The sequence below is a fragment of the Dendrobates tinctorius genome, unplaced genomic scaffold, assembly GCF_039654945.1.
Source record: "Dendrobates tinctorius isolate UK_male_01 unplaced genomic scaffold, ASM3965494v1 ptg000093l, whole genome shotgun sequence".
NCBI lineage: Eukaryota > Metazoa > Chordata > Amphibia > Anura > Dendrobatidae > Dendrobates > Dendrobates tinctorius.
The window spans coordinates 23,263,476-23,285,957 of NW_027361761.1; the positions used below are offsets into that span (position 1 = coordinate 23,263,476).

Consider the following 22,482-nt stretch of genomic DNA (forward strand, 5'->3'; position numbering starts at 1 on the left):
AAGGGGTTGTCTGTCCTCGGGTTACAAGTTTTCAGTCAGTCTATGTTAAAAAAAAGTTTTATTCTGCTCTGCAGCCACTATTGCTTCATGCGTCTAGCTCATATGAAAAATGTAGTGAAACGTCCTCTTATAAAATGCTGACTACCTGCAGCTACCACTAGAGGGAGCTTATAGACTTATAGTTGTATACATGTTTTTGCATATACCTCACTAACACAATTGTAAGAAGGTCAGGGCCTAACCCTGTAAATGTTGTTGCTATTACTTACCTGTTGAAGCTCTGGTATAGCGCAAAACAGCCGTTGTCAGCTTTCTGTTCACTCCTTCTCTCACTCCCCCAGCCAACATGTACCGCATGTGCCAATAAAGCAGCAGCATTTCTTCACAAGCCTAGTGAGTGCGGTCCTTTTTTTCTACTTCGGATTTTGGAAGTTACCTGTATATGATTGCCATATTTGAATGTGTTGCATTTATGATGTGTAAGCTGTATATACGTGTTTATTGCCAAATTGCTATATGTAGGTTAGGAACAGTGCAGTTAGGGAAAAGGCCACTAAATGGGGCACTGAGTACACTGCATAGGAAAGCATAGTTGTAGGACACTTTAGAGGTTAAATTGTAGGAGTGGTAGCCGGGAATTAGTTGGAAAGATTTCCTGGTTATAGTCAGTCGGGGGTAGACCCCTGTGTGCTCAGGTGGCCTTGGGGCCTGAGCTGCAGGAGATTAGTCAGTCGGAGGTAGACCCCTGGTGCTGCTCAGATGTCCTGTTCCTGAGCTGTGTAGCTGCCACACAAAGTGTGAAGTAGAATACCTAGCCATCCAGAGTAGATGTGGGAGAATTATCAGAGCAAAGAAGTGAAGTATGGTATCTTCAGCAACGTAGAGAAGAGGTCAGTGAAGAAGTTACTAATGAAGTGTCAGCAGAAGCCTGGGTGCAGAAGAAGTAGTTGAGTGGGCCACCAGCGAGTGCATGGGCAGGATAACCAAAAGGGGGTGGACGACCTAGTAGATGATTATTTCCGTGTCTGGTCTGAAGTCAGTTCCAGGGAGATAGGTTGAAGTACCATTTTCATCAGGCTCCTCGTCCCGCTGTTACTTTGTGGTCCATTCTTGTGTAGCTGAAGAAGCTAGGGAAAGCTGAAGAAAATGTATTGCTGGTACCGTATCAAGTGTCGTAAAGGTGTATTGGATGTGCTGGTGAGTCTAACCCCTGGCCGTATTATTACACTAGCATTGCAACTAAACCTTTTACCAAAGGAAGTTTCCAGTCTAGTGTCTTACCCTGAATCGCTTGTATAGATTCTTGCCATGTTTTGCTTCTCGTTTAAAGTGATCTTCCACCTTTAAACGCCATGTTATTCGTAGGTCGAACATTTTTATATATTCATATTTTTTCCATCCAAAGACACAAATTCAAATGATAAAATTTGCTATGTCCTTGGTCACCCCTAGTGTAGGTTAGTCTTTTCCTGTATACTGTTTACACATTGAATTCCATGATAGCACAGTATGCAGTAAGCTCCTGAGCTCCCCCTAGTGGTAGTTGCAGGCAGATCAACATTTATTGTTCATCTCTGGCGGCAAAGAGTGGACATGCAAAGCCCAGCTTTTTATTTTTTATAGCAAAACATAGTTAATTGTTATTTTGGAGCCTGTCAGTATTTTTCCCAATCTGCTGACAGGTTCCCGTTAACAGCTGCAATTTATAAAAATAAGACATCATGGGACCGATTTGTCATTGTTTTTCTGCCTTATTTCTGAGTAAAAATAATTTTAATAATGACTTTTTTTAGTTAGGCATTTTTTGAATTTACAACTTTTTTTAATAACTTTACCTGGTATTGTATGTTTCTTTGTTATGTTTCAGCATTAAGACTAATGCACAGTTTGCGACTTTTTGAAACATCGCAACTTTTTTTTGCGTAATTCTAATCTAGTACTCTAGTGGAGTATAAAATCTGTCTAATTTGTTTTGCGCAGACTAAACTCTGACATTTTAAAGCTTGCTGAAAGATTTGTTTTCATTAAAAAAAGTGCAAAGAAGCAGAAAAAAATAAACGTCTTTGAGTTTGCGCCAATTCATCGAACATTGTCCTCGCATTATAATTAACTTGGTGCAAAATCTGACAGTGCAAAACGAAAGACAAGGTAAAAAAAAATTACTTAAAACCCCCCCAAATAATGAATCGGGGTCCATGTGTCCTAAGAAAGCATAGAATACGAGTTTGTTGAAGCGTCATTGGATGAGGACTGCGCCGAGTATAAATCATAGCCTCCTGTAAAAGGAAAAAAAAAATAAACCGTTAAAGACAAAAAGGTCATAAAAACACAACAAAAAAAAAAAGCAAAATCATTGCTGATAACGTAATTTATGCGGCTCATACATTAGCATTGACTTTTGATTTCTATAATAAGGTCATAAATAATCACAACATAAATTTCTGACAGTTACAGAGAGTGAGCGATCAGGGGGCGACAGCGGAAATTCTTGAACTGTGACAGGTGTATTTTCTGGGTAAGGTAAAACTGAGATAAGTGTGGGATGGAGATCATGCCTCAGGCAGAGCGGGGTGAGGTGCGGCAGCAGTGATGGCTTTCTGGGTGCTGTTACCTGACGTTAGACGGGTTTTTCCAGATATATATATATTTTTTTTATTTGTTAAATTGAATATGTGTAAAAATAAAAACAAATACTTTATGTCCTTCCCTTTAAATCTAATGCTTTCCCTTTAAATCTGTCATGTGAAATTATCTTTTTCAATAACATTCAACAAATATTCGGTTTATTTCAACATTTAAATTTAGGACAGAGCAACCACAGCTTCTATCTAAAAATCTACTGTATTTGTAATCTCTATCTATCTATCCATCCACCCACCCACATGATACACTTATCACTTGTGGTACATACCATACATTTAGAAGCATTACAGCTTCTCCTCCTTACTAATATATGAGTATTACAGGTCCTCCTCCTTACTAATATATGAGTATTACAGGTCCTCCTCCTTACTAATATATAAGTATTACAGGTCCTCCTCCTTACTAATATATAAGTATTACAGGTCCTCCTCCTTACTAATATATAAGTATTACAGGTCCTCCTCCTTACTAATATATAAGTATTACAGGTCCTCTTCCTTACTAATATATGAGTATTACAGGTCCTCCTCCTTACTAATATAGAAGTATTACAGGTCCTCCTCCTTACTAATATATAAGTATTACAGGTCCTCCTCCTCACTAATATATAAGTATTACAGGTCCTCCTCCTTACTAATATATATAAGTATTACAGGTCCTCCTCCTTACTAATATATAAGTATTACAGGTCCTCCTCCTTATTAATATATAAGCATTACAGCTTCTCCTTCTTACTAATATATAAGTATTACAGGTCCTCCTCCTTACTAATATATAAGTATTAAAAGTCCTCCTCACTAATATATAAGTATTACAGGTACTCCTCCTTACTAATATATATAAGTATTACAGGTCCTCCTCCTTACTAATATATGAGTATTACAGGTCCTCCTCCTTACTAATATATAAGTATTACAGGTCCTCCTCCTTACTAATATATGAGTATTACAGGTCCTCCTCCTTACTAATATATGAGTATTACAGGTCCTCCTCCTTACTAATATATGAGTATTACAGGTTCTCCTTCTTACTAATACAGTATATGAGTATTACAGGTCCTCCTCCTTACTAATATATAAGTATTACAGGTCCTCCTCCTTACTAATATATAAGTATTACAGGTCCTCCTCCTTACTAATATATGAGTATTACAGGTCCTCCTCCTTACTAATATATGAGTATTACAGGTTCTCATTCTTACTAATATATGAGTATTACAGGTCCTCCTCTTTACTAATATATAAGTATTACAGGTCCTCCTCCTTACTAATATATAAGTATTAAAGGTCCTCCTCCTTACTAATATATAAGCATTACAGCTTCTCTTCCTTACTAATATATAAGTATTACAGGTCCTCCTCCTTACTAATATATAAGTATTACAGGTCCTCCTCCTTACTAATATATAAGTATTACAGGTTCTCCTCCTTACCAATATATAAGCATTACAGCTTCTCCTCCTTACTAATATATAAGTATTACAGGTTCTCCTCCTTACTAATATATAAGTATTACAGGTACTCCTCCTTACTAATATATAAGTATTACAGGTACTCCTCCTTACTAATATATAAGTATTACAGGTCCTCCTCCTTACTAATATATAAGTATTACAGGTTCTCCTCCTTATTAATATATAAGTATTACAGGTCCTCCTCCTTACTAATATATGAGTATTACAGGTCCTCCTCCTTACTAATATATGAGTATTACAGGTGCTCCTCCTTACTAATATATGAGTATTACAGGTCCTCCTCCTTACTAATATATAAGTATTACAGGTCCTCCTCCTTACTAATATATAAGTATTACAGGTTCTCCTCCTTACCAATATATAAGCATTACAGCTTCTCCTTCTTACTAATATATAAGTATTACAGGTCCTCCTCCTTACTAATATATGAGTATTACAGGTGCTCCTCCTTACTAATATATAAGTATTACAGGTCCTCCTCCTTACTAATATATAAGTATTACAGGTCCTCCTCACTAATATATAAGTATTACAGGTACTCCTCCTTACTAATATATATAAGTATTACAGGTCCTCCTCCTTACTAATATATGAGTATTACAGGTCCTCCTCCTTACTAATATATGAGTATTACAGGTGCTCCTCCTTACTAATATATAAGTATTACAGGTCCTCCTCCTTACTAATATATAAGTATTACAGGTCCTCCTCCTTACTAATATATAAGTATTACAGGTTCTCCTCCTTACCAATATATAAGCATTACAGCTTCTCCTTCTTACTAATATATAAGTATTACAGGTCCTCCTCCTTACTAATATATAAGTATTACAGGTCCTCCTCCTTATTAATATATAAGCATTACAGGTCCTCCTCCTTACTAATATATAAGTATTACAGGTACTCCTCCTTACTAATATATATAAGTATTACAGGTCCTCCTCCTTACTAATATATGAGTATTACAGGTCCTCCTCCTTACTAATATATGAGTATTACAGGTCCTCCTCCTTACTAATATATGAGTATTACAGGTGCTCCTCCTTACTAATATATAAGTATTACAGGTCCTCCTCCTTACTAATATATAAGTATTACAGGTCCTCCTCCTTATTAATATATAAGCATTACAGGTCCTCCTCCTTACTAATATATAAGTATTACAGGTCCTCCTCACTAATATATAAGTATTACAGGTACTCCTCCTTACTAATATATATAAGTATTACAGGTCCTCCTCCTTACTAATATATGAGTATTACAGGTCCTCCTCCTTACTAATATATAAGTATTACAGGTCCTCCTCCTTACTAATATATGAGTATTACAGGTCCTCCTCCTTACTAATATATGAGTATTACAGGTCCTCCTCCTTACTAATATATGAGTATTACAGGTTCTCCTTCTTACTAATACAGTATATGAGTATTACAGGTCCTCCTCCTTACTAATATATAAGTATTACAGGTCCTCCTCCTTACTAATATATAAGTATTACAGGTCCTCCTCCTTACTAATATATGAGTATTACAGGTCCTCCTCCTTACTAATATATGAGTATTACAGGTTCTCCTTCTTACTAATATATGAGTATTACAGGTCCTCCTCCTTACTAATATATAAGTATTACAGGTCCTCCTCCTTACTAATATATAAGTATTACAGGTCCTCCTCCTTACTAATATATAAGTATTACAGGTCCTCCTCCTTACTAATATATAAGTATTACAGGTTCTCCTCCTTACCAATATATAAGCATTACAGCTTCTCCTCCTTACTAATATATAAGTATTACAGGTTCTCCTCCTTACTAATATATAAGTATTACAGGTACTCCTCCTTACTAATATATGAGTATTACAGGTCCTCCTCCTTACTAATATATAAGTATTACAGGTCCTCCTCCTTACTAATATATGAGTATTACAGGTCCTCCTCCTTATTAATATATAAGTATTACAGGTCCTCCTCCTTACTAATATATGAGTATTACAGGTCCTCCTCCTTACTAATATATGAGTATTACAGGTGCTCCTCCTTACTAATATATAAGTATTACAGGTCCTCCTCTTTACTAATATATAAGTATTACAGGTCCTCCTCCTTACTAATATATAAGTATTACAGGTTCTCCTCCTTACCAATATATAAGCATTACAGCTTCTCCTTCTTACTAATATATAAGTATTACAGGTCCTCCTCCTTACTAATATATAAGTATTACAGGTCCTCCTCCTTATTAATATATAAGTATTACAGGTCCTCCTCCTTACTAATATATAAGTATTACAGGTCCTCCTCACTAATATATAAGTATTACAGGTCCTCCTCCTTACTAATATATGAGTATTACAGGTCCTCCTCCTTACTAATATATGAGTATTACAGGTTCTCCTTCTTACTAATACAGTATATGAGTATTACAGGTCCTCCTCCTTACTAATATATAAGTATTACAGGTCCTCCTCCTCCTTACTAATATATAAGTATTACAGGTCCTCCTCCTTACTAATATATGAGTATTACAGGTCCTCCTCCTTACTAATATATGAGTATTACAGGTACTCCTTCTTACTAATATATGAGTATTCCAGGTCCTCCTCCTTACTAATATATAAGTATTACAGGTCCTCCTCCTTACTAATATATAAGTATTACAGGTCCTCCTCCTTACTAATATATAAGCATTACAGCTTCTCCTCCTTACTAATATATAAGTATTACAGGTCCTCCTCCTTACTAATATATAAGTATTACAGGTCCTCCTCCTTACTAATATATAAGTATTACAGGTTCTCCTCCTTACCAATATATAAGCATTACAGCTTCTCCTCCTTACTAATATATAAGTATTACAGGTTCTCCTCCTTACTAATATATAAGTATTACAGGTACTCCTCCTTACTAATATATAAGTATTACAGGTCCTCCTCCTTATTAATATATAAGTATTACAGTTCCTCCTCCTTACTAATATATAAGTATTACAGGTCCTCCTCACTAATATATAAGTATTACAGGTACTCCTCCTTACTAATATATGTAAGTATTACAGGTCCTCCTCCTTACTAATATATGAGTATTACAGGTCCTCCTCCTTACTAATATATAAGTATTACAGGTCCTCCTCCTTACTAATATATGAGTATTACAGGTCCTCCTCCTTACTAATATATGAGTATTACAGGTCCTCCTCCTTACTAATATATGAGTATTACAGGTTCTCCTTCTTACTAATATATGAGTATTACAGGTCCTCCTCCTTACTAATATATAAGTATTACAGGTCCTCCTCCTTACTAATATATAAGTATTACAGGTCCTCCTCACTAATATATAAGTATTACAGGTACTCCTCCTTAATAATATATGTAAGTATTACAGGTCCTCCTCCTTACTAATATATGAGTATTACAGGTCCTCCTCCTTACTAATATATAAGTATTACAGGTCCTCCTCCTTACTAATATATGAGTATTACAGGTCCTCCTCCTTACTAATATATGAGTATTACAGGTCCTCCTCCTTACTAATATACGAGTATTACAGGTTCTCCTTCTTACTAATATATGAGTATTACAGGTCCTCCTCCTTACTAATATATAAGTATTACAGGTCCTCCTCCTTACTAATATATAAGTATTACAGGTCCTCCTCCTTACTAATATATGAGTATTACAGGTCCTCCTCCTTACTAATATATAAGTATTACAGGTCCTCCTCCTTACTAATATATGAGTATTACAGGTCCTCCTCCTTACTAATATATGAGTATTACAGGTTCTCCTTCTTACCAATATATGAGTATTACAGGTCCTCCTCCTTACCAATATATAAGTATTACAGGTCCTCCTCCTTACTAATATATAAGTATTACAGGTCCTCCTCCTTACTAATATATAAGTATTACAGGTCCTCCTCCTTACTAATATATAAGTATTACAGGTCCTCCTCCTTACTAATATATAAGTATTACAGGTCCTCCTCCTTACTAATATATGAGTATTACAGGTCCTCCTCCTTACTAATATATAAGTATTACAGGTCCTCCTTCTTACTAATATATGAGTATTACAGGTCATCCTCCTTACCAATATATAAGTATTACAGGTCCTCCTCCTTACTAATGTATAAGTATTACAGCTTCTCCTCCTTACTAATGTATAAGTATTACAGGTCCTCCTTCTTACTAATATATAAGTATTACAGGTCATCCTCCTTACCAATATATAAGTATTACAGGTCCTCCTCCTTACTAATATATAAGTATTACAGGTCCTCCTCCTTACTAATATATGAGCATTACAGGTCCTCCTCCTTACTAATATATAAGTATTACAGGTCCTCCTCCTTACTAATATATAAGTATTACAGGTCCTCCTCCTTACTAATATATGAGCATTACAGGTCCTCCTCCTTACTAATATATAAGTATTACAGGTCCTCCTCCTTACTAATATACAAGTATTACAGGTCCTCCTCCTTACTAATATATAAGTATTACAGGTCCTCCTCCTTACTAATATATAAGTATTACAGGTCCTCCTCCTTACTAATATATAAGTATTACAGGTCCTCCTTCTTACTAATGTATAAGTATTACAGCTTCTCCTCACTAATACTTTACGTTAGGTAGAATCGATTATTGAAAATCAATGATAAATACTATAAATCTCTGCCCTTTTTTCCAATGGAAATATTAAAATCTAAAAAACAAAGAACTAGCATATTTGGGATCGCTGCTGAGGAATTGTCAGTACCAATAAGATATTAAAATATTTGTCCCATACGGATAAAGATGAAGCAGAAAAATAATCAAAATAACAGAATGTTTTCTATTTTGTTACTTCACCTCCTCACAAAAAATGGAATAAAAATAGATCAAAAACTAATATAGACCCCAAAGTGGCAATAAAAAGTACAGCTCATCCGATAAAAATCAAGCTCTGGTCATGGGCATAACTACCGCGGTCGAAGTGGTCACCAGCCCAACTGGACCCGGAGGGCGAGGGACCCGCCAACGCCAGCAAATACTTCAGCTGGCTGTGTGTCGTCGGACGCACATTCAGCTGGAGTGTACTGCAGCACACAGACCCTTTTTGTTCATGTGCAGCACTACACGCTGACGGCCAATCAGAAGTCGGTAGATGACATAGGGGTGCATGTGCCTGTATGACCTCCCTATAATGTCGGGGCGTGCTGCTGATGAGGCGGTGGATGTTCTCCTGAGGGATCTCCTCCCAGACCTGGATTAAAGCATTAGTCAACTACTGGACAGTCTGTGGTGCAACGTGGCGTTAGTGGATAGAACAAGACTTAATGTCCCAAATGAGCTTGATTGGTTTCAGGTCCATAGCATCAATGCCTTGATCTTGCAGGAACTTCTGACACACTTCAGCCACATGAGGTCTAGCACTGTCATGCATCAGGAGGAACCCAGGACCCAGTGCACCCGCATATGATCTCACAATGGGTCTGAGGATCTCATCCTGGTACCTAATGGCAGTAAAGATACCTCCGGCTAGCACATGGAGGGGTGTGCAGCCTTCCCAAGAAATGCCCCCCCACACCATTACTGACCCACTACCAAACTGGTCATGCTGGAGTATGTTGTAGATAGCAGATCGCTCTCCACGGCGTCTCCAGTCTGTCATGTCTGTCACGTGTCCTCAGTGTGAACCTGGTCTCAACAGTGAATAGCACAGGACACCAATGTCGAATCTTCCAATTTTAGTGTTCTCTGGCAAATGCCAATTGCACTGCACGGTGTTGTGTTGTAAGCACAACAACCACTTGTGTACATCGGTCCCTCATACCACCCTCATGGAGTCTGGCACTGCTTCTCCTGTTCCTCCTTGCACAAAGTAGGAGGTAGCGGTCTTCTGCTGGGTTGTTGCGCTCCTATGGGCCCCTCCATGTTTCCTGGTGTACTGGCCTGTCTCCTGGTATCTGCTCAATGCTCTGGACACTGTGCTGACAGACACAGCTACCCTTCTTGCCACAGCTTGCATTGATGTGCCATCCTGGAAAACTGCACTACCGGAGCAACTTCTGTGGGCTGTAGACACCGCCTCATGCTACTGTACAAAACCTCTAGGGGTGAAAGCAATGACAAAATGCTAAAGTGACCGAAACAACAGCCAAAAATTATGAGAACAGAGAAATGGTCTGTGGTCACCCCCTGCAGAACCACTCCTTTTATAGGAGTTCTCCTGCTAATTGCTGATCATTACTACCTGTTGTCTGTTCTATTTGCACAACAGCAGTAGAAACTGATTCGAAATCAGTCTTGCTTCATAACTGGATAAGTTGATTTCACAGAAGTGTGATTGACTTGGAGTTACATTGTGTTGTTCAAGTTTCCCCTTTGTTTTGAGCAGTATATACATACATAATGTAAAGCGCCATGGAATAAATGGCGCTATAATAAATAATAACATATATATTAATGATGGGGACGGTCCAGTCCAAATCTTGCATTGGGGCCCATCATACTCTAGTCATGCTCTGGTGAATCTCAATTGAAGAATATAAAAGTTATACTCTAAGTATATGACAACTGAATATCAACTTTTTAAAAAAAATTTTAAGCAAGCTAAATAAACCATTTATTGTTTTAGCCCTTAGAACAAAGTTACCAGGTCGATTTTACTACACAGTGAACATGGAGAAACATAACCTAACACAACGATGGAATTCCATCGCACTTTACATTTTTCCCCCCGTTTTTCCAGTGCATTATATGGTAAGAATGAATGACATCATTGAAAACTCGCTGTGCAAAAAAAAACAAGCCCTCAAATCTCCATGAAAGTTTTTTTAAAAAAAGGCATAATTCTTGAAAGTGAAAAGAAAAAAATGTAATCCAAAAAGCTAAAAATGGCTCCGTCTCCATCCTGCTGATTGCAATAAGGGCTGAGATTTGAATTTATTTAGATGTATTGTATAAACAGTAGATAACACGGCAGGGGTTTAGGGAAATTTGAAAAACCGAGGACCTGTAGTTTATGCCACAAACAGACATGCCTCCCAATGGCGTCCTTGTGGATATGACATCTGATTCATTTTTGTTACTAACCTTTTTTGCTGAAGATGCGCCTCCTGTTTGGTTTTGAAAATGCAGTTGAATTCGAGGATGACGTCTATACAACAAAAAAAAAAGTCAATATATGTCCAGTTGTTATGGGGTATGATTTGCCTGCCCATATGTTCTATTAAGCCATATGGGCAGAAGATCCTGGAAGGAGCAGAAGATCCTGGAAAGAGCAGAAGATCCTGGAAGGGGCAGAAGATCCTGGAAGGGGCAGAAGATCCTGGAAGGAGCAGAAGACCCTGGAAAGAGCAGAAGATCCTGGAAGGAGCAGAAGACCCTGGAAAGAGCAGAAGATCCTGGAAGGGGCAGAAGATCCTGGAAGGAGCAGAAGATCCTGGAAAGAGCAGAAGATCCTGGAAGGGGAAGAAGATCCTGGAAGGGGCAGAAGACCCTGGAAGGGGCAGAAGATCCTGGAAAGAGCAGAAGATCCTGGAAGGGGCAGAAGATCCTGGAAGGGGCAGAAGACCCTGGAAGGGGCAGAAGATCCTGGAAGGGGCAGAAGACCCTGGAAGGAGCAGCTTCTGCACTGAGGACTTAACATGGCGCTTATACGGTTCTTGCCAAGATTGTTAGTTTCCTCCATCTAATGGATAAGGGGGTATCTTTTTGATCATTGGGGTTCAAACACTGGCACCTCAAACAACCCTGAGAATGGGGCTAGGTTTTCTCCAGCAGTCCCAAGGCTAATAAATGGAGAGGAGATCAAATATCCATACCTTCGCTACAAACAAGATGGGGCTTGGCAGAGCCTGCTTCCCGAGTTCCAGAGCCCCCTCTTTCAGGAACACTGGGGGTCCTAGCACCCAGCAATCAGGAAGTTATAGGAACAGTGTTAACTTATATTTACTACATAAATCCATGACTGCCCATATTTCTCTATGGCGCTATCAGCTGGTCGAAAGGAACCTCAGCGGACATAACCACAAAGATCAGCTGAGTTTTTAAGTAATTTTCTTTTGAAAAAGGCTTATTTATTTCAGGAAACCCCTTTAGAGAGATCTCGTCAGCCCTCTATATATGTCTGTTTTAGTATATACTGGTATTTCCTATGATTTATCAATTGTGGATCATCCTTTCTCCACTGTGCCATTCCTCCGTTATAGTTCCTGGAAACTTATTTGTGAATAAATTGACAAATGGGTGTTCCTAGTAAGGGATGTGTCTCTGAACACTGTCACCCCGGCCTGACTAATCAGTGCTGATAGATTCAGACTCGCCTCTTTGAGAAAGGGGATGGTAACTCCCAGTTGTCAAATTTTCTCGAAATATCTAAAAGAGGAGGTGGCAGAGGTATGGCACATCACAACCCAAAAATAGGATTTTATTTATTTAATGGGAATTAATTATTTTTATTTAGGCTAAGTTCACATTGGGCGTTTTTTCAGTAGTTTTTTAATGCGTTTTTTAATGCAAATTTTCAGCTGTGTTTTACAGAACCAGCAAAGCCCATGACATTTCAGAAATCTCATGCACCCGGCTTATATTTGTTGTCATCAGTATTTTGTGCTTTGCATGTTTTCTTTACCTCAAGCATGTCACTTCTTTCAGCGCTTTTCACCCATTGACTTGAAAGGGTAGTGAAAAAACGCTGAAAAAACACATAAAAAACGCAGGTATGGGGTTTTTCTGTGTCTTTTCGACCAAAACCAGATTCTATGGAATAGAAAATGTTTTTTCAATGCTAAACGTTATCAGCATGCAAAAGGAAACAAATCTAGCATGCCAAAAACGCCGCAAAAAAACACAAGAGAAACATGCTTTTTTCTGCAGCTTCTTTCCTGCCAAGAGATCAGGCTTTACTGCAGAAAAAACTATGAAAAAAACGCCTAGTGTGAACCTACCCTTAATGGGAAATACAAGTATTTACTGAAACAGATATGTTCGGGGCGGTGATGGATCCCCTTTCAGTAGCCGCGTCGCTACAGTTTTCACATTTAGTTTTCTGATGTGATAGTATTGTAGCTATGGACTTAAAGGGTTATGTCTCATGCCTTGTCCTCTGGCATACAGCGGGTGGTCCTGAGCAGCTCAGTTTCCCCCCCACTGCAATATGACGTCCATACTCTTTAATAGGACCCCGTTCATTGGTCTGGTCTTTACAAGCCAACTTCTTTTACAGCCTTCCATTTAAAGAGATTGCCCGGACTTAAGAATTGATTACTCATCTCATACTGATGGGGTAATGGAAAACCCCCCTTATCAATTCCGTCTTTATGGTAGTATTGGCTCACCTGTACTTTAGAACGCAGCGTGCTCCAGTAGGATGCGGAAATGCTGCTTCTCACTGCTTTTCTTACCTAGACATAATGAAACATGAATATTATTGGGTTCTTGGACGCTACAACATTTTTGCAATCACAAATTTGTATACATGTCCCAAAGAGCGGGAGACATATGATCACTATTTAATCCCTATGTCCCGCCCCCAATTTAAAATAATAACACCTATGCTCACCACCGGTGCCAACACTGTTCCAGCTCAAGTCTGCTGAAATGGCACCGGAGGTGAGTACACTGTGTGCAGAATTATTAGGCAAATGAGTATTTTGATCACATCATCCTTTTTATACATGTTGTCCTACTCAAATCTGTATAGGCTTGAAAGCCAACTGCCAATTATGTAAATCAGGTGATTTGCATCTCTGTAATGAGGAGGGGTGTGGTCTAATGACATCAACACCCTCTATATAAGGTGTGCTTAATTATTAGGCAACTTCCTTTCCTTTGGCAAAATGGGTCTGAAGAAAGATTTGACGGACTCTGAAAAGTCAAAAATTGTGAGATATCTTGCAGAGGGATGCAGCTGTCTTGAAATTGCCAAACTTTTGAAGCGTGATCACCGAACAATCAAGCGTTTCATGGCAAATAGCCAACGGGGTCGCAAGAAGCGTGTTGATAAAAAAAGGTGCAAAATAACTGCCCATGAATTGAGGAAAATCAAGTGTGAAGCGGCCAAGATGCCATTTGCCACCAGTTTTGCCATATTTCAGAGCTGCAACGTTACTGGAGTAACAAAAAGCACAAGATGTGCCATACTCAGGGACATGGCAAAGATAAGGAAGGCTGGAAAACGACCACCTTTGAACAAGAACCATAAAATAAAACGTCAAGACTGGGCCAAGAAATATCTTAAGACTGATTTTTCTAAGGTTTTATGGACTGATGAAATGAGAGCGACTCTTGATGGGGCAGATGGATGGACCCGAGGCTGGATGAGTAAAGGGCAGAGAGCTCCACTCTGACTCAGACGCCAGCAAGGTGGAGGTGGGGTACTGGTATGGGCTGGTATCATCAAAGATGAACTTGTGGGACCTTTTCGGGTTGAGGATGGAGTGAAGCTCAACTCCCAGACCTACTGCCAGTTTCTGGAAGACACCTTCTTCAAGCAGTGGTACAGGAAGAAGTCGGCATCGTTCAAGAAAAGCGTGATTTTCATGCAGGACAATGCTCCTCCACATGCATCCAAATACTCCACAGCGTGACTGGCCAGTAAAGGTCTACAAGAAGGAAAAATAATGACATGGCCCCCTTGTTCACCTGATCTGAACCCCATAGAGAACCAGTGGTCCCTCATAAAATGTGAGATCTACAGGGAGGGAAAACAGTACACCTCTCGGAACAGTGTCTGGGAGGCTGTGGTGGCTGCGGCACGCAATGTTGATCGTAAACAGATCAAGCAACTGACAGAATCCATGGATGGAAGGCTTTTGAGTGTCATCGTAAAGAAAGGTGGCTATATTGGTCAGTGATTTTTTTTTTGTTTTTTGAATGTCAGAAATCTTTATTTCTAAATTTTGTGTTGCTCTATTGGTTTACCTGGTGAAAATAAACAAGTGAGATGGGTATATATTTAGTTTTTATTAAGTTGCCTAATAATTCTGCACAGTAATAGTTACCTGAAAAACAGATATCCTCCTAAGATAGCCAAATCTAAAAAAAAAAACCCACTCCAACTTCCAAAAATATTAAGCTTTGATATTTATGAGTCTTTTGGGTTGATTGAGAACATAGTTGTTCAATAATAGAAAGAATCCTTTCAAATACAACTTGCCTAATAATTCTGCACACAGTGTATAAGGCCATGTGCACACATTGAGTATTTGGTGAGTTTTTAACCCCAGTATTTGTAAACCAAAACCAGGAGTGCAACGGTCAGTGGAAAAGTATAAGGGCTCATCCCCATTTGCGCTTAAAAAAAGGTCCGATTTCAGGACCAAAAAAACGGCTATGCGAGTGTCATGCGATTTCCGTGCGATTTTTCCATATGACATCTGTATGACATGCGTATGCAATCCGTGTGCAATGCGATTTTAACATAAGGTTTTACATAGATCAGTTCTCTCCATGTAAAAACTCATGTTAAAATAGTATAGTAAACCAACACTGTACACATCGTTTAAAAAAAGAAAAAAATTCTTCAAAACACACACATATATATGTATATATATACACAGTACAGACCAAAAGTTTAGACACACCTTCTCATTCAAAGAGTTTTCTTTATTTTCATGACTATGAAAATTGTAGATTCACTCTGGAGGATGTGGAATTATATAGTTAACAAAAAAGTGTGAAACAACTGAAAATATGTCTTACTGTATATTCTAGGTTCTTCAAAGTAGCCACCTTTTGCTTTGATTACTACTTTGCACACTCTTGGCATTCTCTTGATAAGCTTCAAGAGGTAGTCACCGGAAGTGGTTTTCACTTCACAGGTGTGCCCTGCCAGGTTTAATAAGTGGGATTTCTTGCCTTATAAATGGGGTTGGGACCAGCAGTTGTGTTGTGCAGAAGTCTGGTGGATACACAGCTGATAGTCCTACTGAATAGACTGTTAGAATTTGTATTATGGCAAGAAAAAAGCAGCTAAGAAAAACGAGTGGCCATCATTACTTTAAGAAATGAAAGTCAGTCAGTCCGAAAAATTGGGATAACTTTGAAAGTGTCCCCAAGTGCAGTGGCAAAAACCATCAAGCGCTACAAAGAAACTGGCTCACATGAGGACTGCCCCAGGAAAGGAAGACCAAGAGTCACCTCCGCTGCGGAGGATAAGTTCATCCGAGTCACCAGCCTCAGAAATCACAGGTTAACAGCAGCTCAGATTAGAGACTAGGTCAATGCCACACAGAGTTCTAGCAGCAGACACATCTCTACAACAACTGTTAAGAGGAGACTTTGTGCAGCAGGCCTTGATGGTAAAAGAGCTGCTAGGAAACCACTGCTAAGGACAGGCAACAAGCAGAAGAGACGTGTTTGGGCTAAAGAACACAAGGAATGGACATTAGACCACTGGAAATCTGTGCTTGATGAGCTGGCGGCACACATTTCCCTGAGACATAGTTTCTCATCACTTTCGCTTTCACTATAAGAGGTATATTAAACTTGAACTGAGGATTTTTCTCTTCGAACATTAATTGTCTATAAATCGTGATCAAGGCCTTGCATGGCTGAAACGTTGATTTTTTGCTTACGCCAAGCGTACACCATATTGAGAATATGAATAAAAATTATTGCATCAATTAGTGCCTAAGATTTTTTGCTGAGAATTGCCGGTAATTCATTTGTCGGCTTTTGTAAAATAATTGCAAAACCCGACATGAAATGACACATGGTTTACATATAGTCCCCGGCTGACCTGAGGTGAACTGATGAGCGTGGGAAAAAAGTCAGAAACTTTCCCATGCTTATTAGTTCATCTCCGGGCAGCCAGGGAGGTTGCGCAGAGCTGAACTAAGTCATTCTGAAGTAGTTTACAGTGGGGCTGGTTACATTAGCATCGGTCCTCATTGTAAACTATTTAACCCCTTGTGAAGAATTACAGCGTGGGACATGACTGAACGGCGGAGAGGTAAGGATATTGTTGATTTTGTTATGTTATTTTTTTTGCAGATCATGGTTTCACTTTGGAATAGCGCAGTAATAAAAATTGGTCAAAAACTTGGTGTCTTTATTTCATTAAAAGACTTTTTAATTAATGTCTTTGTGTTTTTTAACCCTTTACTAGAGAGAGAGAGATAGAGATAGATGTAATTGACAAATACAATTAGTATAGTGTTGCGGTCTCTAAATTATAGGGGGACCCCACACCATTTTGTTCCTTGAAAAAATCATTTATTAATGAAATACATGTCCACAATTTAGAAACAACTCTAGACTAATTGTATTTGTCACTAACATATATATATATATATATATATGATATATATTATATTTTTATTATATCTATATTATATATATGATATGTATATATACACTGTATATATATATATAATATATTTATATATTAAATATAATATATATTATATATATAATATATTAGATATATATTATATGTGTATATAGCTATATAGCTATATATAGCTATGTCTTCAATATATTATATATATATTATTTTATGTATATATATATATATATCTTATGTATATTTATTCCATATATATTTTATATATACATATATATATATATATATATATATATATTGGATATACATATTATATATACTATATATAAAATATATATATTATTTTATGTGTATATATATATTATTTACATATATCTTTGAAATATATTACATATATTTTTATATGTATATATATTCTTTATATATTGCATATATATATACAGTATATATATTATATATACAGTATTTATATTTATTTTAGATATATATCATATATATGATATATATTACATATATAATGTATATATATTATGTATTAGATATATATATGTGTGTGTGTGTGTCAGTGACGTGTATATACAGTATATATATGTATTCTATGTGTATATGGTATATCTAGTGTTTTGAGAGCTGTCAGTGTGATTTTACTAAACCCGACAAATGAATTATCACCCAATCTACTATGTATCTCTCTATTATATATATATATATATATATATATATATATACAGTATATACACCTATTCTATGTGTATACATGTATTATATCTTTTGAATTAGAACATGTCAGTGTGATTTTACTGCATAGCCGCATATGAATTACCGGCTTTTCTACTATCTATCTATCTATTATAAAAACATATGCATGTGTTGGTGTCACTGACATGTATAGATCTATGTATTCTATGTGTATATATCTATACTATCTATTCTGAGCTGTCAGTGTGATTGTACAGTAGCCGCACATGAATTGCCGTCTTTTTTCAAAGGACACCGGTGCATATAAATGGGACAACACTCGCATGGTGCGAGTGCTGTCAGATTTTTACATGCACCCATTGACTTGCATTGGCGATTTTCACCTGAAAATCGCAGCAAATCGTGGCATGCTGCGATTTTTTTCGCAGTCCGATTTCGGATGGGAAAAAAATCGCAAGTGAGATGTCACCCATTGACTAACATTGATCAGAGTGCAATCCGATTTTTAATCAGACTGCACTCGACTGATTTTCTCTCCAGTGAGTATGAGCCCTAATAGAAACATTTGCACCACTTCTGCATTTATCACCCACTCCTGGTTTTGGCTTACAAATACTGGGGTAAAAAAATCACCAAATACTCAATGTGTGCATGTGGCCTTGTACTCACCTCCGGTGCCATTTCAGCAGGACCGAAAAAACGGATGAGTGTCATGCGATTTTTAAAGGAACATCCGCATGACATGCATATGCAATCCGATTTTAACATGAGCTTTTACATGTAGCAGTTCTCTGTCCTTTACACAACGTTTTAAAACTAAATATTCTCCAAAACATACACACATATATATATATATATTAGATAGATAGATTAAAAATAGCCGGCAAGTCATCTGCCGCGTACAGTATAATCACAGAGTCACATGTCAGTGAGTCAGTGACACACACATATACATATGTATTTACAGTATATTGCATAGAGAGATAGATAGAAGAAAAGTCGGTAATTCATCTGCCAGGTTCTGTAAAATCCCTGCAGGAGCCGACAGGATAGAAGAGATGGATTATATACAGTAAATACAAATAAAATAGGTAGATATACAGATGTCAGTGACAAATACAATTAGTACAGTGTGTGTGCAACTTACTGGACATGTATTTAGGGAAAAAAATGGCATTGGCTCCCATGCAATTTTTGCAACCAGCAGAGGGAAAGCCGACAGCTGGGTGCAGATGTTTATAGCCTGGGATGGGGGTAATACTGATGGAGCTTCCTATTTTGACCCCACGGGGTGAAATTTTGCGTGGAGCACCAGATCGAGGAAGATTATCAGTGGTCTTGTATGTCTTCCATTTTCTTATTATTGCTCCAACAGTTGATGCCATCACACCAAGCTGCTTGCCTATTGCAGATTCAGTCTTCCCAGCCTGGTGCAGGGCTACAATTTTGTTTCTGGTGTCCTTCGACAGCTCTTTGGTCTTCACCATAGTGGGGTTTGGAGTCAGACTGTTTGAGGTTGTGGACAGGTGTCTTTTATACTGATAACAAGCTCAAACAGCTGCCATTACTACAGGTAATGAGTGGAGGAAAGAGGAGACTCTTAAAGAAGAAGTTACAGGTTTGTGAGAGCCAGAAATCTTGCATGTTTTTAGGTGACCGAATACTTATTTTCCACCATAATATGCAAAATAAATCTTGCCAAATCAGACGAGGTGATTTTCTGGATTTGTTTTCTAATTTTGACTCTCATAGTTGTGGTCTACCTATGATGTCACTTACAGGTCTCTCTCATCTTTTTAAGTGGGAGAACTACTTTTTTTCCCCACTGTATATGAGGGAACAGGTAGGAAAGCAGCCATAGCTCCTATATATGAGGGAGCAGGTAGGAGAGCGGCTATAGCTCCTATATATGAGGGAGCAGGTAGGAGAGCGGCCATAGCTCCTATATATGAGGGAGCAGGTAGGAGAGCGGCTATAGCTCTTATATATGAGGGAGCAGGTAGGAGAGCGGCTATAGCTCCTATATATGAGGGAGCAGGTAGGAGAGCAGCCATAGCTCCTATATATGAGGGAGCATGTATGAGAGCGGCCATAGCTCCTATATATGAGGGAACAGGTAGGAGAGCGGCCATAGCTCCTATATATGAGGGAGCAGGTAGGAGAGCGGCTATAGCTCCTATATATGAGGGAGCAGGTAGGAGAGCGGCCATAGCTCCTATATATGAGGGAGCAGGTAGGAGAGCGGCTATAGCTCCTATATATGAGGGAACAGGTAGGAGAGCGGCCATAGCTCCTATATATGAGGGAGCAGGTAGGAGAGCGGCCATAGCTCCTATATATGAGGGAGCAGGTAGGAGAGCGGCTATAGCTCCTATATATGAGGGAGCAGGTAGGAGAGCAGCCATAGCTCCTATATATGAGGGAGCATGTATGAGAGCGGCTATAGCTCCTATATATGAGGGAGCAGGTAGGAGAGCGGCCATAGCTCCTATATATGAGGGAGCAGGTAGGAGAGCGGCCATAGCTCCTATATATGAGGGAGCAGGTAGGAGAGCGGCTATAGCTCCTATATATGAGGGAGCAGGTAGGAGTGCGGCCATAGCTCCTATATATGAGGGAGCAGGTAGGAGAGCGGCCATAGCTCCTATATATGAGGGAGCAGGTAGGAGAGCGGCCATAGCTCCTATATCTGAGGGAGCAGGTAGGAGAGCGGCCATAGCTCCTATATATGAGGGAGCAGGTAGGAGAGCGGCCATAGCTCCTATATATGAGGGAGCAGGTAGGAGAGCGGCCATAGCTCCTATATATGAGGGAGCAGGTAGGAGAGCGGCCATAGCTCCTATATATGAGGGAGCAGGTAGGAGAGCGGCCATAGCTCCTATATATGAGGGAGCAGGTAGGAGAGCGGCCATAGCTCCTATATATGAGGGAGCAGGTAGGAGAGCGGCCATAGCTCCTATATATGAGGGAGCAGGTAGGAGAGCGGCCATAGCCCCTATATATGAGGGAGCAGGTAGGAGAGCGGCCATAGCTCCTATATATGAGGGAGCAGGTAGGAGAGCGGCCATAGCTCCTATATATGAGGGAGCAGGTAGGAGAGCGGCCATAGCTCCTATATCTGAGGGAGCAGGTAGGAGAGCGGCCATAGCTCCTATATATGAGGGAGCAGGTAGGAGAGCGGCCATAGCTCCTATATATGAGGGAGCAGGTAGGAGAGCGGCCATAGCTCCTATATATGAGGGAGCAGGTAGGAGAGCGGCCATAGCTCCTATATATGAGGGAGCAGGTAGGAGAGCGGCCATAGCTCCTATATATGAGGGAGCAGGTAGGAGAGCGGCCATAGCTCCTATATATGAGAGAGCAGGTAGGAGAGCGGCCATAGCTCCTATATATGAGGGAGCAGGTAGGAGAGCGGCCATAGCTCCTATATATGAGAGAGCAGGTAGGAGAGCGGCCATAGCTCCTATATATGAGGGAGCAGGTAGGAGAGTGGCCATAGCTCCTATATATGAGGGAGCAGGTAGGAGAGCGGTCATAACTCCTATATATGAGAGAGCAGGTAGGAGAGCAGCCATAGCTCCTATATATGAGGGAGCAGGTAGGAGAGCAGCCATAGCTCCTATATATGAGAGAGCAGGTAGGAGAGCGACCATAGCTCCTATATATGAGGGAGCAGGTAGGAGAGCGGCCATAGCTCCTATATATGAGGGAGCATGTAGGAGAGCGGCCATAGCTCCTATATATGAGGGAGCAGGTAGGAGAGTGGCCATAGCTCCTATATATGATGGAGCAGGTAGGAGAGTGGCCATAGCTCCTATATATGAGGGAGCAGGTAGGAGAGCAGCCATAGCTACTATATATGATGGAGCAGGTAGGAGAGTGGCCATAGCTCCTATATATGAGGGAGCAGGTAGGAGAGTAGCCATAGCTCCTATATATGAGGGAGCAGGTAGGAGAGCGGCTATAGCTCCTATATATGAGGGAGCAGGTAGGAGAGTAGCCATAGCTGCTATATATGAGGGAGCAGGTAGGAGAGTGGCCATAGCTCCTATATATGAGGGAGCAGGTAGGAGAGTAGCCATAGCTCCTATATATGAGGGAGCAGGTAGGAGAGTGGCCATAGCTCCTATATATGAGGGAGCAGGTAGGAGAGTAGCCATAGCTCCTATATATGAGGGAGCAGGTAGGAGAGTAGCCATAGCTCCTATATATGAGGGAGCAGGTAGGAGAGCGGCTATAGCTCCTATATATGAGGGAGCAGGTAGGAGAGTAGCCATAGCTGCTATATATGAGGGAGCAGGTAGGAGAGTAGCCATAGCTCCTATATATGAGTGAGCAGGTAGGAGAGCGGCTATAGCTCCTATATATGAGGGAGCAGGTAGGAGAGCGGCC

General features: G+C 39.4%; 1 protein-coding gene across 1 annotated transcript in view; it reads right to left on the bottom strand.

Moving 5' to 3' along the window:
* Positions 1-2,116: 2,116 nt before the first annotated feature.
* Positions 2,117-22,482, bottom strand: part of LOC141098612 (adhesion G protein-coupled receptor F5-like) — a 152,520-nt gene continuing 132,154 nt past the window's right edge. The window contains exons 15-17 of the mRNA XM_073586577.1: positions 13,442-13,507; positions 11,196-11,259; positions 2,117-2,276 (exon numbers count right to left, since the gene is read on the bottom strand). Of these exons, the coding sequence (XP_073442678.1) occupies positions 2,203-2,276; positions 11,196-11,259; positions 13,442-13,507 (204 nt within the window). The 3' untranslated portion in view covers positions 2,117-2,202. The remainder of the gene's footprint in view (positions 2,277-11,195; positions 11,260-13,441; positions 13,508-22,482) is intronic.